General features: G+C 37.8%; 1 protein-coding gene across 1 annotated transcript in view; it reads right to left on the minus strand.

Moving 5' to 3' along the window:
• ZSWIM6 (zinc finger SWIM-type containing 6) overlaps window positions 1-16,373 on the minus strand; it is a 190,942-nt gene that overhangs the window by 2,465 nt on the left and 172,104 nt on the right. Inside the window, exons 9-15 of the mRNA XM_025892366.2 lie at window positions 13,339-13,485; window positions 11,650-11,910; window positions 7,638-7,773; window positions 4,526-4,683; window positions 3,709-3,872; window positions 1,899-1,980; window positions 1-268 (exon numbers count right to left, since the gene is read on the minus strand). The exon at window positions 1-268 is cut by the window's left edge and continues 2,465 nt beyond it. Of these exons, the coding sequence (XP_025748151.1) occupies window positions 1-268; window positions 1,899-1,980; window positions 3,709-3,872; window positions 4,526-4,683; window positions 7,638-7,773; window positions 11,650-11,910; window positions 13,339-13,485 (1,216 nt within the window). The remainder of the gene's footprint in view (window positions 269-1,898; window positions 1,981-3,708; window positions 3,873-4,525; window positions 4,684-7,637; window positions 7,774-11,649; window positions 11,911-13,338; window positions 13,486-16,373) is intronic.

The raw sequence follows: 16,373 nt of genomic DNA on the forward strand, positions 1-16,373 counted from the left end.
AGAACAATTTGGTACGCCGTCTCGAAAGCTATGTGATCCTTTTCACACAAGGTCAGCGCGGAGAGGGCACAGTTCTGAGGGTCCTTCATGGCACACTGCAATGCAAGTGTCCGGGCACTGCTGGCCAGCTTTTCCTGCTGGTGGCAGTCCAGGTGGAGGCGGACGATGGTGCTGTTGGACATCACGGTGGTCGCAACTATACTTGTGGCCTCAGTGGGAGTAAAGAGGGTAAACCAGCTCTGCATGATGCTGTCCAGGGCATAAACACCTTCAAGGAACACAGAGAAGCCCTATTACTGATGAGGAGGCTGCCCAGAGGTCTTGCCTTATGTCCACCTCATAATCAATGCTTACATGGTTAACCAGCACAGGACATGAGCTAGGCCGGAGAATCCTGTAAGGTAATGGGCCTGGGAGCAACCTTTTAGAATAAGGTCATTAGAGATTGTTATTCAGGGAAATGCCTGAAAGGAACATGAACTTCCTGTAATCAACTTCCTCGGGAGCTGGTATTTGCACTGTGCTGCTTTGCCATTTCAGAAAATGGCTTTTTGCTAATGAGTTCTAGTTCACTGGGGCCTCCTGTCAGTTCCCCACTACAGAATCTGAGGCAGAAGAAACTACGACTCTCACCAAAATACAGACTTTTTATGTGGTACGTGTGTTTGTAACTTTCAAGTATACACAATACAAAATGATTTAAGACACACAAAGAAGCAGAAAAATGTGCACCATCGTCAAGAGAAAAGAGTCAACAGAAGCAGACCTATGGATGACTCAGATGTTGGAAATAACTGACAAGATCTTTATAAAATAACCATTTTAAGTGCAGAGACCCAATATGCCTGAGCCATATAGGAAAAGCCTAACTTTGAGTGATTTAAAGAGAAGGTACGAAAATCTCAAAGAGAAGTTAGGTATATACCTTGGTACAGGGTTAGGGAAGTTGTACAGCAGTTCTTCAACTGGTATTATCTTTGTATTGCTTCACTGAAGCATCACTTCAACAATTTAATAATATAATTTTTATATTAAGACCAATTTCCCTTTTTCAAAGTAACAAGCCATTAAGATTAATAAAAGAAAAAAACAAGAATGATTTTACATGATCTAAAAACTGAGGAGGCAGTATCCTCTCAATAAGAAGTGTGTACCCTTTTTTGATGCAAACAGGAAGGGAGACGGACAATTCAACCAACATTTATTTAAGGCAACCACCATTTTGTTTGTTGGCATTCCTACTGGAAATGTAGTTTTCTTTGGGACCGATTTACTGCTAGAGAGGGGAAACAGTTGGTTGATGGTCTCACCAAATGCAGATTATGGGCAACCAGAAGGATCTTCCTATGCCTAAGCTTTCACATACCTGAAAGCTGACCTACACCACACCCAGTAATCATTTATCTGCTGGATACAATGACATATGCCCTCAGACGATAAAGAAAAATCTCAGCACAACTAGATAGCTTCATATTATTTTCACTAAAATGGACTGAACCACTAACCCACAGTCTCAAGTTAGTTTCAAAGGTGGTTTCCACCCTACTAAGGATTCACTCTGGAACTCTTTAATATAAAATTATAAACCTGATTATCACAAAAAGTTACCAAAAGCACCTTAAGAGTGACAGAGCACAAAAAAAAGTGTTTACTCAGTGACTTAATTTTAAAAGAGTCTGAAATCCCACAAATGCGATCTTTTGGAAGAAGAACAATGTGAGTGTGTATAACTAAAGGTTGAAGGCAGGGGCTAGGGAAGACCCTGTAGGTTGCTAGGAGGAGCAAGGAGCCTTGGAGAATTCAAGGTAAAAGAGAGAAAACATTCTTATATTTGTAAATGACAAGTTAAATCCGACCATGAGGTCCCTGGGAAAGCTCCCACTCCAGAGTTTACCTACCCACTTCAGTAGCACACGTTACCAGCCACCTCACCATCTCCCGCCGTCGCCAATTTAAGGTTGACAGTGTCATCCGCATAACCTATAAAGACAGAATAACAAAATGTTTCGTAAGATTAGTCTACGTTAATGGAAAAGGAAAACAATTCATCCCAAGGCATAAACTACTAGGAATATTCCCTGCTACCAGAAGGATGGAGAGCCATATCTAGAGCCAAGTTCTGCATATCAATTTGAATTCGTTCATGGCTCCCCAGCCTAGGAGACAGAAGGCCCACATTCTACTCCAGGTGGGTTGACTGACCAGATGCAGCATCCTGGGCAAGTTGCTCAATTAATCACTTTTCTCATCTGCAAAATGAAAGGGCTAGACTGCAACATTAAGCATAGTCCATGCCCTCTTCTCAGCTTTAACAAATTCCATGGTTCTAGATTTTTGAGGCTTCTCATGAACGAATTCTGACTAGGAATCCTGATTTGGCAAAGAAGTATTTTAAAATAATCATTTTAATTATCCCTTCAATCTCTGGTTGCTCTTTTTCCTGGTGATCATGAAGATAACCCCAGGTCTACGGAAAGAAATCATTTTTGGCATCATGAGTCATCTGATTTTGTTTTTCACTTTCTAATAAGATCCCCAAATAAAACTATCCATCTCTTGCTGCTTCCCCCATTCAGAACATCCAGGAGATGACATGCCTAAAGCCTCAGAAAGGTGCTGTGGGATTCCTTCTTGGGTCCTAGAGAGAATAAGGCAGGGACTAAGTTTTCAGTAATCTGCCATTTATCAAAAAAAAAAAAAAAAAAAAACCTGTCAGAATTCCAAATAACCAGAAAGTTCATTAATGGGTCTTTCTGTATCATACCTCTATGAGGCAAGTGATAACAAAAATAAGCCAACTAGCATCAATTTATTTTTAAAAAGAAACTTCTAAAATGTCATTGTGTAGCTTAAATGCAATGCCCTATACTCTCTGCTAGTACAGTACTATATAGGGTAAGTGTACTTTCCTGTAATCTAATCCTTAAGCTTTATTAATCATCATAAGGAGAATCCATAACTAAAAAAACAGATTAATCATCTAATCAGGGCATTCTATTCCCCATACTTAAGGTAATTAGATAACAATTTCTTTCAGTGCTTTTAATGGTGACCAAAAAAAGCAAATGTTAAAAGAGAATTCCTTAGAAAAGTCAGAATATAAACTTTTCAGTCCCTGGTTTACACAGTAATTATTTTTTAGAAACTATAAGGAAGCAAACATCCATCTGTATGACTAACTCAAAATGTCCTTGGTAAAATGTCTAAGCAGGTGTCTGGAAAGGTGAAAACTGGACCCTGGCCCAATCACTCCTCCTTTACTGAATATTCTCAGAGTTATAAAAAGGAGCTATAATTGCCCATCTATTATGAAAATGCAAACATCAATAAAAATTCACACTACCTCTAAAACTTTAACCCTAACAACTGATTAATACATGATAGTTTCACTTAAGTCTCTTACTAGAGATAATCTCCTCTATTCGCTAAAGGAGAAACAGTGATGTTAAGGCTATAATTCAGAAAATGACCTTTTTTATTGAAGGACAAAAATAGGGCTTCTAAAAGTACAGTCCCTGCATCTCAAGCAGCAGTCTGGTTCGGCTGGGAATGACCGCAGCTCTGAAGCACAGTGCTCTCCTGAAGTGTAACAGTTCTGTGCACTGAAGAGTCACGTGGCTGCACCAAAATATCCAAACAGAAACAACCTGAGATGGTGCCTTTATTTAGCAGTCCTTGGGGCCCCAGGAAAGACCACCAGTCACGTACCTGCAGGCCCAGTTCCAGAGACACTTTCAAAAGAGTGATGTCTGGCAAACTGTCCATGAGAGTTGCTATTTTAAATGCATCTTGGGCAAGCTTGAAGATGTGGGATGAGGAGTGAATGTTTTTCTGGATGGATTCTAATACTGTTTCCAGCCTCCGAACATCGCCTGCAACAAACAAGGGAAAACCAAACCAAACCAAACCAAACATCAAACAACCACAACACACACACACACACACACACACACACACACACACACACACACGAGGAAAAAAAAGGAAACAAAACAAAACATAAAGCACAAGTTAATTTACCTGAAATGTTCACATATAGCACAAATGTTACTACAACTTAGGGTCCCAGAGTTACTGAAATGCCTATGAATCACAGTTTCACAAAAAAGATATACCAAGACACACCCTTGGTGACTAAAAGCACATATTAACCAGAACTAACATGAGAGAGCAAAAAGCCCCCCCAGTTCCTATTACATATTTTTGGTGAATATTTCAGGGAGGAAAAAAAAAATGTAAGCTAACATTTTAATCTGCTTCTGAACCTGAACCACCATTTATATGGTGTGGTAACTAAACCTAAACTCAGCCAGCACCAAGTTTAATGATGCAATTAAAAGAGGAAAATGTCAGGTTCAAGTGAGCAGCACCCATCCTACCTCACAGGCTAACATCTAAGGAAAAGGATCCCCTACATCTGGACATTGGCATCACTATTGACAATTTGATAGAAAACATAATCCTTTAAAAAAAGAAAAAAGGCAAACTAACACAATAACCATGAGGCCTCAGGACAATCTAGTACCTTTGGCTGCAGTCAGCATGGTGGACGCCAGCTCACACTGCTGGGATTCTATGTGGCTTAGAGTGAACCAACGAGGATACCGGTTGGGAACGACTGACGCAATATGGTGTGGGCGGGTGAGGTCTCCAGTCGGAGCAGTAGATTCCAATACTAGTAACCTGTAATGAGAAGACAAGACAGTTGCTTCCTAGTTATTCTTTGTTCATCCCCTTGGCCACAGGATCTGGTCAGAAGGCAGATAAGTGGGTAGATGGTGGGAGAAACTGTTCAGGTCCTGGGTGCAGGAAGAGCTGGTACAGCTACACTCTGCTATCTGGATGCCAAAGACACCTTGTTAATTGCTCAGTACTCAAACCTAAGAGATTTCTTTTCTTTACCATTATTCAAAAAACTGCAATATTCAAGAAAATTAAGAAAGGGAACACTGAAGAGATCTGAAACAAAATTTGATGTTCACCTACTGTAAAATTTTTGAATCGTATCACACTCAATAAAAAGTAAAAGCCAACAGAAACTCATAGGCAAGTGAACATTTAAGACTGAGATTACAACAGTCAGGGAACAGTGGATAGCTGAAATGGATAAGCTAACTCATTAAAACACAAAATAAGGGGGGAAGTTAAACAAAAATGGCCTCCTTTCCATAGATTCATACTTCCTGCAGAATTAGTTCCTTATTACTTTAGGAATTTATAGTTAGAATATGTTGTATCAATCCTCTCAGAGATGATGAATGCAAATGATCCAAGTATTTGTGCTTTGACAGCCATGCTTAAATTCAGTGTGATCTCTGATTTCAATCAATCTATCTTTTGATTAAGAATATGTCGACAAATAAAGAACAATTACTGAAAACAGAGCACATGCTTAGCGATCTCTTCCAAATATAAGTACCGAAGAGATTAGCAGAGTAGCTACAACTGCAGTTGTTCCTTCACAGTCATCAAAACACTGACCTTAACTCAAGTATACCAGTGTTAGGGAGTAAGAGCTAAGGACCAAGAGGAATTAACACGGTCAGGTCAGGGTGAGATGCTGGCCTTGGGGTCCCACCCAAGAGCAGTTACTGTTCGGGCAGGCCAAATGCCTCACTTTCTTTTCCTTTTATCTAGGGACAAAGAGATGTTAGCATTAAAGGGTGGCAAGGCAGGCAATTAAGTAATAAGAATTTTGGTGAATTTGCTATTTAACTTTTCAAAAAACCCAGAATGTTCCTGTGTTCACCAGCAGATCTTTCCAGAGTTGCTGTAGAGGAAACTAGTTAACAGCCCTGAAAAGATGAGAAAATGAGTGCTAAAAACACCCTTTTCCAGCTCCCCACCCTTCCCCCACTTCCAGAAAGACTAAGAAGCAAGTAAGCTACAGGTCTCTTTTCTTGCCTGTTCCCCTGGTGCCTTAAGATGCTTTAGTAAGTCACACTACCTCCCTTCCACAGCAGTCCTTTAGCAGAAGCCGTGGCAAGAAGAAAAGAGGTGGAAAATAATCCCCTAGTGCCCCACTGATATCCCCCATAAACAAACTGCCTTGGCAGCAACCAAAGACAAACATAAATGAGTTTCTGAGTGTTAGAAAAGCAAGCCTTTCCACCTCACAGATACCTTCCCATAAGCCAGAATCACAGAGAAACCTTATCACACTTTACCCTTCAACTTTACAGTGGTCATAGCAATAGCATCTGGTGGCACCATAACATTAGCATTCTTCTCTTTACAACAGGAGTAAAACTCTTAAGATTTAAGAAGTATAGAGCTGAGTATCTGTCTTTGTCTGACAACTTCTATTTCAGCTTCCAAAAATGAAGGCACTTACTTACAAAACTGTGCCCTAAAATACAAACCAAGGGGCATAAAGTAATTTAGTGGGTGTGGGGGGTGATTTTTACTTATGTTAGTTATTAATTTATTTGGGGGTATTTTTAAAAACAGATGAGAATTTCACAAGGTTTCTCTGATAGGTTAATGAGATTTCATGGTGCCAAGGGAAGAATGCCAAGTTAAAAGATGTCAGCCTCAATACACACTGACACACACACACACACACACACACACTCACTCACTGCATAGAAAAGAGGCCCCCTGAAAGATATAAACTACCCTCATACAAACAAGAATTTCTTTTGAATCCACTACACTGGTTGCAGACAGAGAATCTCTGGTGAAAAGATTCTATGGGATCAAAGTATTCTCCAACACCTCAAGCTCTTGGGTGTGTACATGGTTTGTCTTTGGTGACTATAACTGGATCTAATCTGCACTTTCACATAGGAGTGTTTTAATTTTTTAAAAAAGAAAAAAATCTCATGTTTTAAGAAAGGTGGATATGACTTTCAGGTTCTTAAGGTTTAATAGGCAACATATAAGATTGAAAAATACAGTCCTGAATTCATTAAAAAATACTCACCTAGACAAATTCATGATAAAAATATTTGGTGAATAGACTTTAAAAAGGAAAGTGAAAATGGAAAGGTCAGTGGCAGAGAACAACATTTTCTAATTATTATTATTATTGTAAAGGAGGGGCTGGAAGCAGTCAGAGTGTGGAGAGCAGGTCCTGGAAGATGCCTAACAGTGATGCCTTCAACCCTAGCCACAGGCCCCATCTTCCCTCATCCTCCAGTTGAGCACAAAGGTGTTTTGGTGATACTAAGGCCTTCCCGCACTAATGATGCAATGTGGGATTAAAGCAGGTGTGAAGGGCTCCCTCAGTTACTACATTCAGGCAAGTATACTTATTATTTACCACCGCTTCAAAAATCTAATTTTTTCAAAACAACCAACTATTTAGGAAGGTTTCAATCGGTGCTCCCTTATGATTAAACCTGGCCTAAAATTGTTCTCTAATTCCCAAATTCTAGCTTCAAGAGAAATAAGGAAAAAGCCACCAAGAGCACAAGTACGAAGCAGTCTAGGATACAATTCTTCCCTTTCTGTAAAACAAAAGCCAAGCAAAGCAACAAACAAACCACCACCATAACAATCCAAGAAGCATAAATAGTTTCTTTAGCTATTCTGCTGCCTACAAGAAATACAAATGAAGGAGAAGTCAGTGAACAGCCATTCTTCCCCGTGGGGAATCTGGATCGCCTCTGCCCGGCCGGGCTGTGAATACGTACCGCATCGCTCTCAGTGCAATTTTGTATGCCAATTCAGCATCATGAGGTAGGAGAGAGGTGAAGAGATACTTGGCAAATGTGTGCATTGGAACGCTCTCCCGATGGATTATTTCGCCTAAACCACTATATGGTCCGGCTGTGGGAAGAGAGCATACACATTTTACATTCCTAAAAAAGGAACTAAGACTTCTTGTAAAGTATATTTTTAAAATTTTTATGTAAAGTTATAACATATACAAGCTGATCTAGTTAAGAATGTAATCAAAGTGACATAGTAGAAAGAAATACAATTCTTAGTCAAAAATGATTCTACAGGGTATAGTAGCCAATATTGAATTCATTTCAGGAACAGTCCCCCAACTAACTGTACCACAGCTAAAATGAGAATCACAGAACTAGGGGGCAGAGCTTTTTCATATTATAACTGCTTCAGAGAAAGAAACCCTCCGAAGCACAACATCTCACTGAATTCAAGAAACATCTGAATTCAAGAAACATTCTCAATGTTTAACATCTGAACATCCAGATTTTCAAATACACAGATGACTCTGCAGCTTAACTTTGGAATCTGCCCCTGGACTCAATCAGTCTTATGGGCACAGACAAGCCGGGTTTCCAGAAAAGAGTGCTCTGCCTCATGGGAGGCATCTAAACCACAAATCCCAATACAAAGACTTTAAACACTGTTGCTTCTAATAAGCAGAAATAGATATTAATTCTCAAAAAGTGATTCATAATAAAAGAATAGTTAGTAACCCATTTGATACTCACCATAGGCAAAAGAAAAATAAAATTAAAGTAACTGGAAATCTACCATTTTGGGGGCTCCAAAAGACCAATTTCAAAAGCAAAATTACATTTAAGCTGTCAAAATTCATTTCTTAGTAAGTTATGACAGGCATGGTGGCAGTGCTAACTTCCCCTGTGTGCTCTTGGAATGCTGCCCCTAAGAAAGGCGATACCGAATTTTAAAATAAATTTTGAAAGGAAACCACAGTGGTTAGTTCAACTACTTTCCACTTAGGTACTTTGAGGTTTAGTTCCTGTAAAGTGTTTAATAAATTAGTTTCCATGTCACCTTTGGGTAACATCTGTTTCACGATTTCTAGAATTATGAACCATGACACTGCTGCTCAAAGGACATAATACATTTGTTTTCCATGAGAAAAATCAGTCTGGCGAAGAGTTTAGAATGCAAGAAATGGCAGTTCAGAAGAAATGGTGAGAGGAGTTACTGAACTGGGCACTGGGTAGGAGCACGATACAGTCTAGATCATTTTAACGAGATTATTTTAACATTTCATTATTTTATTTTTGGTTTAGTGTTTTTAATTGCTCATTATTTAAGTACTTTGAAAATCATATTTTCATAAAATCTTATTTACCTAGGCAAACTAAAATCCATCCAATGTTTCTAATTTTACCAAATCTATTACCTTTCCTATCTTTAAGACATTTAAAAATGTTTTAGTGACCCAAAAGTCTTCAAAAGTTGATATAGCATCATAGTTCTGCCTTTAGCCAAATTTTTAAATTATTATTACTATGAACTGAATGTTTATATTCCCCACCCCAATTCATATGCTGAAGCCCCAACTCCCAGTGTGACCGTACTTTGGAGATAGGGCCTTTACACAGAGGTAGTGAAGGTGAAATGAGTTCACAGTGTGTGGCCCTGATCCAACAGGATTAGTGTCCTTATAAGAACAGACATCAGAGAGCTCTCTTGCTCTCTCTCCCCCTTTGCCTTGTGAAGTCACAAGGAGAAGACAGACATTTATAAGACAGGAAGAGAGGGCTCACCAGAAATTTAACTGACAAGCACTTTGACCTTGGACTTCCCAGCCTCCAGAACTGTGAGAAATTTCTATAACTTAAGCCACCCACTCTGCAAAGTATTTTGTTATGGCAGCCTGGGCAGACTAAAACACTAACTCTTATTTTACTGAAGGCCTCATTATAGCAAATTTGTAGATTATCCATTTTCTTCATTTCTCCTCCATTTCCTTTCAGTGTTTCCCTTAAATCATCAAGTTACCTTTTCATGCTATGCAAAAACAAACAAACAAAAAACCCCAGGATGCATAATCAACACTTAACGTTATGACACCTCCCAAAAAGAAAAATATTCAGTCAGGGATCACAGAATTATTTATGGATTAATAATGACTGTAATCCCTGAACTCCCAGAAATGCTTTACCAATATACCAACTGATGCAATATGCCAGTATTGTATTGTGGTCAAAAGTGATTAACACACAGCAACAATACGGGTTTACTGCTTTTTCTTTTTCAGAAAAAGTTAGCATCTTTTATTTCAGAATAGTTAGTGTCTGCTAACAACTTTGCCCCTGAAATTTCCAGAATGTAAATACATGAAGAACTTGGTGCCCCAGTGCTGTGAACTCAACCATGGAGTGCTTATTTTCAGGAGTTTATAGAAATGGTCCCTCAGCTTCCCTTTGGACTGCTTCCTGTCCTGCACTACCCACTTTCTACAGCCCTAGCAGGACCAGGAAAGGAAAAGAGGTTGTGGTGAGTCAAAAAGCACTCCACATCAAGCACAGTTAAAAAAAAAGTTTAATGGGGAGAGATGCACTAGTCAAAAACTAAGAAAAAGTTTTAAAATATTCATGAGTAATGAACATGGAGACATCCAAAAAGGCAAATGATAAACAGGTATCAGACACTATCAACTCTGAAAAGCACACATACTCTTCCTGTCCCTCAATATAATGGCAATCAAAAGTTGGTTACTAAGAGCCAGTGATAGCAGTAAGAGTTTGTGGCTAACGATATACTGCTTATATCAAAAGGAATTATATAGGAGGAAACTAAAACAAAACAGTAATGAAAGAATGAAGATCACTTGAAATTTGCCAACATAGGCTTTTTTTATCTTTAGAAGAAAAAAAACTTTAAGGTGAGGGCTTCAAAATATTAATATCAGGAATTTTACCAAAATTAAGCATGATATTAAGAACATTTTCCCTTTAATTTTATTTTTTAAGTAACATTTTCCCTTTAAAATGCACTTCTAAAACATACAAATGTATAATATATTTGATGAAAATATTTTCTTTCAAAGAGATCTTTAGCTTTGGACAAATAAAAGAGGTTGTGAAATGTTATTTTCTCTAAATCCCTTCCCCATATTGCAGCAGTTCTGAATATAAGATGAACACACCACACTTTATTAACCTATCCATCCCAGAGAATCCCACAATAATAACGCCACGTACTGAAGAGATAGAAGCAATTTTACCGATTAGGCATCACTTAAATTTGCGTAAAAGATTAGGCTATTACACTCATTACGCTTACTCTTTTCCAGAAAAAAACAAAAACAAAAAACAAAACACTTTAAAAAAATAATGCCAACCAAAATTTCTTAGGCCATTCAGCTCTTGACCCTATAAAAGGAAGAAAATTAGACTTTGCCTTAGAGAGTCCACGAAACTTTGAACTTGGTGAATCTATGCCTAATGAGTTCTCTGAAATAATTAGCACAGTGGAAATTCATTCCTGCAGCCTCCAGTCCTTTGCTAGCATGTGCAAATGACATATTCAAAACCCAGATGTCATGTAACAGCCATAATAATAATTCAGAGGAATGCCAATGAATTTCCATTTCATTATTTAATGGATCGAGCAAACAGGTACATGGCTACCAGCGATAACTTGCTAAATATCAAACTTGCATTTATCACAGTAACAGCACAGACTAAATAACAACAGTCCTTTTCAAAGTGTGTGACATTAAATGGGGCTCATTTCTAACAGGCTATCTTACACAACCACTTAAATCAAATGACACACATCTGAACATCTATACTTTTTGATTGAGTGATACTACTTTTTGGATAGTAAACATTCCTATGACACTCAGAGACCATACCAATCAGAATAACTACCATACTGAACGCATTCAAGCAATACTCCTGACATAAAGAAAGCTTAGTGCCTCAATAAAATTGGCAAAACAAGTGGAAAACTTCTTTATCACACTACCTTCTAATAGGAAGACTGCTTGCTTGCGAAAAATTTTCACCAGTGTGTCATCCAATTCAATTTCCTGAAGCTTGGAAATGAGCTGCTCCTCATTCCGGCAAACCTTCTCTTGTGTGTACAGCCCATCAGGCATGATACGCTGCTGTCCCAGCCCTATCAGGGCTACTTCCACAGCTAGTGTTAAATAGGATTCCCCTTCTTCTAAGAATTTGTGTGCAGGTAGATGTTGGTATTCCAGAGACTTGCACTGTCCCATATTCTCTGTAAAATGTCACAAACAAAATCAGAGTTCAGATACTACTTTTGCCTGTACTGATAGGTATGAATATTTATTTTACCCAGTACTGAAAAATGAATTATTTGAGAACTATATAATGGTTTTCTAGGATCTTTTAAAATGACCATGAATGACCAGTTATGTTTGTTTTGGGGGATAGAATTTACAAACATTTTTCTCCCAGTGAAAATGAATCACCAAAAAAACCCTACAAATCTAAGAAGAGATGGTAAGAATACTTAAGAGTGAAAAAAGACTTTAAACAAGAGCAAAATTACATGACTACAATAGGTACCAAGTCTTTAAAGCATGGCATTAGAAAAAAATTATCACAATGTTGAAATTTAATGAGAAAAGCAGAGAACACAACATACATATAATCCAATTTCAAGGTCCTTTCTGTTACCAAAGAGTCATCAGTTACCAAAAGAGGAATGATTCTTTGAGCATTCTCTTATCTCTGTTAAAGTATTTCTCTTAGAAATGTTAACAAATTTTAACCAGCAAACTCCCAAGGAAAGGGAAGTCAGAGTCATACCTTTCACAGTCCTGATAAGAGTTTGGGGCACCCATAACCCATGAAGGCAAACACCACAGGAGAAATTATGGAGGTGCAATATAATTCATCCTCTGAGTTCACCCAGGCATGAGAGCAGCTGAGGGACAACCCTTCCTGCCTCCCACACCTCCATCCACAGCCCATGGGCAGTCATTTTAGGGATGATGCTTAAGTCTCAAGAGGCAGAGAGAAATTTCAAAACACTGCTTTATAGGAATGTGTGATGTAAAACACTTTTAATGACATTAGATACTTCTCTTAAAGGAGACTACAACCCATTTAAGTGACAAGAAACTTCTAATGCAGACAAATTTCTAGTTTTAAATGCTATGATACACATCTTTATTTTAAATCATGATGCTGAAAAACAATCAATAAATGCAGATAAATTCTTAGATGCAGAATCACTGGCTAGAAGAAAATAAGTATCTTTAAGGTTCTTAGAGATTTTTTATTTACTTATTTGGGAGAGAGAGAGTGAGACAGAGAGAGAGTATGAGCAGGGGGGAGGGTAGAGAGAAAAGCAGACTCCCCCGCTGCGCAGGGAGCCCCCGATGCAGGGCTCTATCCCAGGCCCCTGGGATCATGACTTGAGCCGAAGGCAGACGCTTAATCGACTGAGCCACCCAGGGGCCCAGTATCTTTAAGGTTCTTAACACATGCTGCCAACTATCGATTCTAAGACTTTTCCCAGTTTGTAAAGCCTTCCACAAAAGCACGCTTTCCTTGCTCCCCTGCTCACTGTAAGTACTATTAACCCTATGGATTCATAAAACAAACTGACAAAAACAATGACCAATGCCACTCAGAGCTTAAGGGAGAAAAGCACATGAGAGAATGCCACCAGTGTTACCTGTAAAATCGGAGAACCCAGAGAAGTTTTCATCCTCGATTCGGCAGGCTTCCATGAGGCTGCTGAAAAGAGTTCCCACGGGGTCCAGGGGGTGTCCAACCCAGCCCTCAAGATTGGTTATCGAGGTGATGCTTTTATGGGGTAGCTCTGTGTAAGAAAAGGGAAGTGAGAGATGGAAACAAGGAGAGGAAGAGAGGCTTTACCACTTAATAGTGTCATCCTAACAGATTAGTACTGAATTCAATTGGCAATTCCTCTTTAATGAAAAAAACAAAGGTACATATAATTCCCAACATGTTAACTATTTTGTGTTCATAAAGTCTATCTGTAAATCAGTATAAATGGTGCCAACTTTCTAGGACAGCCCCCGAACATCAATTCATGTGCCCAAGGTACTGGGTGAACGTTATTACTTATACTATTAAATGATGTTGTATGAGGACAAATGAGTTCCAAATTTTCATCTGAGAAGTGAGGACAACTCCCCTCACTTCCCCAAGAGTGGCATCAGAGAAGACCCCCTGGAATGATCACTGGCTAACTATATTAAGAAGATACCCTCAGAGTCAATGTTCACTGGGTCATCTACACTGGAGACCAGAGGGCAGCGGTAACCTGGGTCCAACCTGGACTCCCCTATGGAGATCATTAAACTACTCCCCTTGCATCTATGGAAGGCCTCATTATCATGGATCTATATGCCATTTAAGAGAGGGCCTTTGCCACAAAGGGGAACTACAGCAGAAGGTAACATATAATTTAGATGAAATGTATCCTTTTCATTTTCTTCACAGAATGGTAGCACTTTCAAGTTCTTATGTTAAATTACAGAGTCCTGAGAAAAAAGCTGTAAATATTTTAAGATATGTTCCTTGTTGTAAAGAATGCAGTATTTTATATCCAAATGTTTACTAATAGTAGCTCTTTCTTAAAGGAAAATATAATGAAATCTATATACAACATAAAATATCCAAGACAAAAACTGGCTTTTTACAAATAGCTAAAGAACCATTCCATGAATCCAACATTCCTTTAAAAGTCTTCCAGTTTTGGACTATCAACTATCAGTACATAAAAATAAAGAATGGCCTGGCACAAGGTATTAAAATTTATAGAAGTTGGGTCCTATATTCCTTGAAAGGGTCTTTCCCTTTGGTTTCTGTCACTGGCCTTCATACACATAACCAGTATAAAAAAAGGAACATGAGTATTACTCTCAGAACAACAAAATATATGTGTTTGATGGGGGGAGGAGGGGACATACGTGTCTGTCTGTGGGTGTGTGTGTGTGTGTGTGTGTGTGTGTGGTGAAAGGAAGTGTTGTACTTACACAGATAAATCTATTACTAAGTGATGGAAACGAGAGAGAAAATTTTATAAAGTATTTCCTCTATTTTCTTTCCACACAAAAATTAGTGAAAACAACATGGAAACGAGAGAAATGAATTTTAAAAAAGGAGTACAACTTTTTTTCAGAATCAAGAACCTAAGTGAACTAAGAGAACGACAAATACCATATGATCTCTCTTCTATGTGGAATCTAAAAAAAAAAAACCCAAGCTCCTGGATACAGAGAATAGACTGGTAGTTGCCAGAGGCAGGGGTGGATGTGAGTGAAAGGAGTCAAAGGGGAAAAGGTACAAACTTGCACTTATTCAATGAACAAATCATGGCAATGTAATGTATAGCATGACAACTATAGTTAATAATACTGTGTTACATATTTGAAAGTTGCTAAGAGTAAAGTTATCACAAGAAAAAAATTGTGTAACTATATATGGTGACATATTAACTAGACTTACTGTGGTGATCATTTTGAAATATATAAATATCGAATCATTATACCGTATACCTGAACTAATATGATTTTATGTCAATTATATCTCAATTAACAACAAAACCTGACATACAATGCCAAATACTACTGAAAATGTATAAGGTATATATTTACTAATCTTGACCACATAACAAATAAGTGTCATGGCAATTTGGAATTTAACAGCTATGAAAAACCTATTCTTTAAATATGGACAAAAAAAGGGAGGGAAAGATACAGGTAGAGAGGTGCAATCACAGTAATACTTAATAAGAGTCTGAAATAAGTTTTCATTGCTCACAAGATAAAAGAGAAATGGGTTCAAGAGTGGTTTCAAAGACAAAGGGGTCTAACTTAAATATATTCTAACTTACCTACACAAACTAACATTTTTACACTTTTCATTTCTTAGATATTGCAACTTTATTAAATTTATTTTAAAAACATTTCTAAGAAAAGTTTACGATTTTTTAATCTAATAATCATCATGACCTAGCTTTAATTTTACAATATAAAAAATACCTCACTCTCTCTTAGCCTGGATATTACTATCCTTCATACTTTCCAGAAGTAGGTATCTTCTGGCTATAGACTGTTTATATTTGGGAGGAGGGGGTATTTCAGAAAAATTTTCCAAAGGTCCAAGCAATATATTTTGCAAACATATGGGAATCAGTTATGTTATGAAGAACATGAAGAAACGGACAAAATAGTGATCACCAGGGATATCACATTCCAATTCCATTTAAGCTCCCCTTTTTGGTTCAAATTTTAACTCTAAAAAAGTTTCTGTCATCATACATATGATAATGTTAGTTAACATTTATAGTAAGTCTGATATAGATGGTATTAAAAGTTATAACAAAAGCTCACTTTAACCTTCAGCTTATTTCAACAACTTCTGATAAATTTTAGCTGTATCCTTGGTGTGTGTATAATCACAGAAGGATTAAAAACAAAAACATGACTCAAAAAATCCCCCAGCAACTAAAAGTATCTCTCTGAATAAGCAATAAAACTCCAGAGTGAAAAAACAAACCTAATCAAAGAAACATAAAAAGATTTACACCTATAGAAGGAACAAGAAGTGCATCGATTAATCAGAAAAAGCATATATACATTTTTTCTGGTCAGTGCTTATGCATGTAATAAAACTCTCTGCAATTGCTATTACTCAGTAGTACTTATTTAAAATTTAAAAGATAAATAGTGAACTAAG

The sequence above is a fragment of the Callorhinus ursinus genome, unplaced genomic scaffold (assembly GCF_003265705.2).
Source record: "Callorhinus ursinus isolate GAN/ISIS: 27379988/994484 unplaced genomic scaffold, GSC_fseal_2.0 scaffold23, whole genome shotgun sequence".
In the NCBI taxonomy this organism is placed as follows: Eukaryota; Metazoa; Chordata; class Mammalia; order Carnivora; family Otariidae; genus Callorhinus; species Callorhinus ursinus.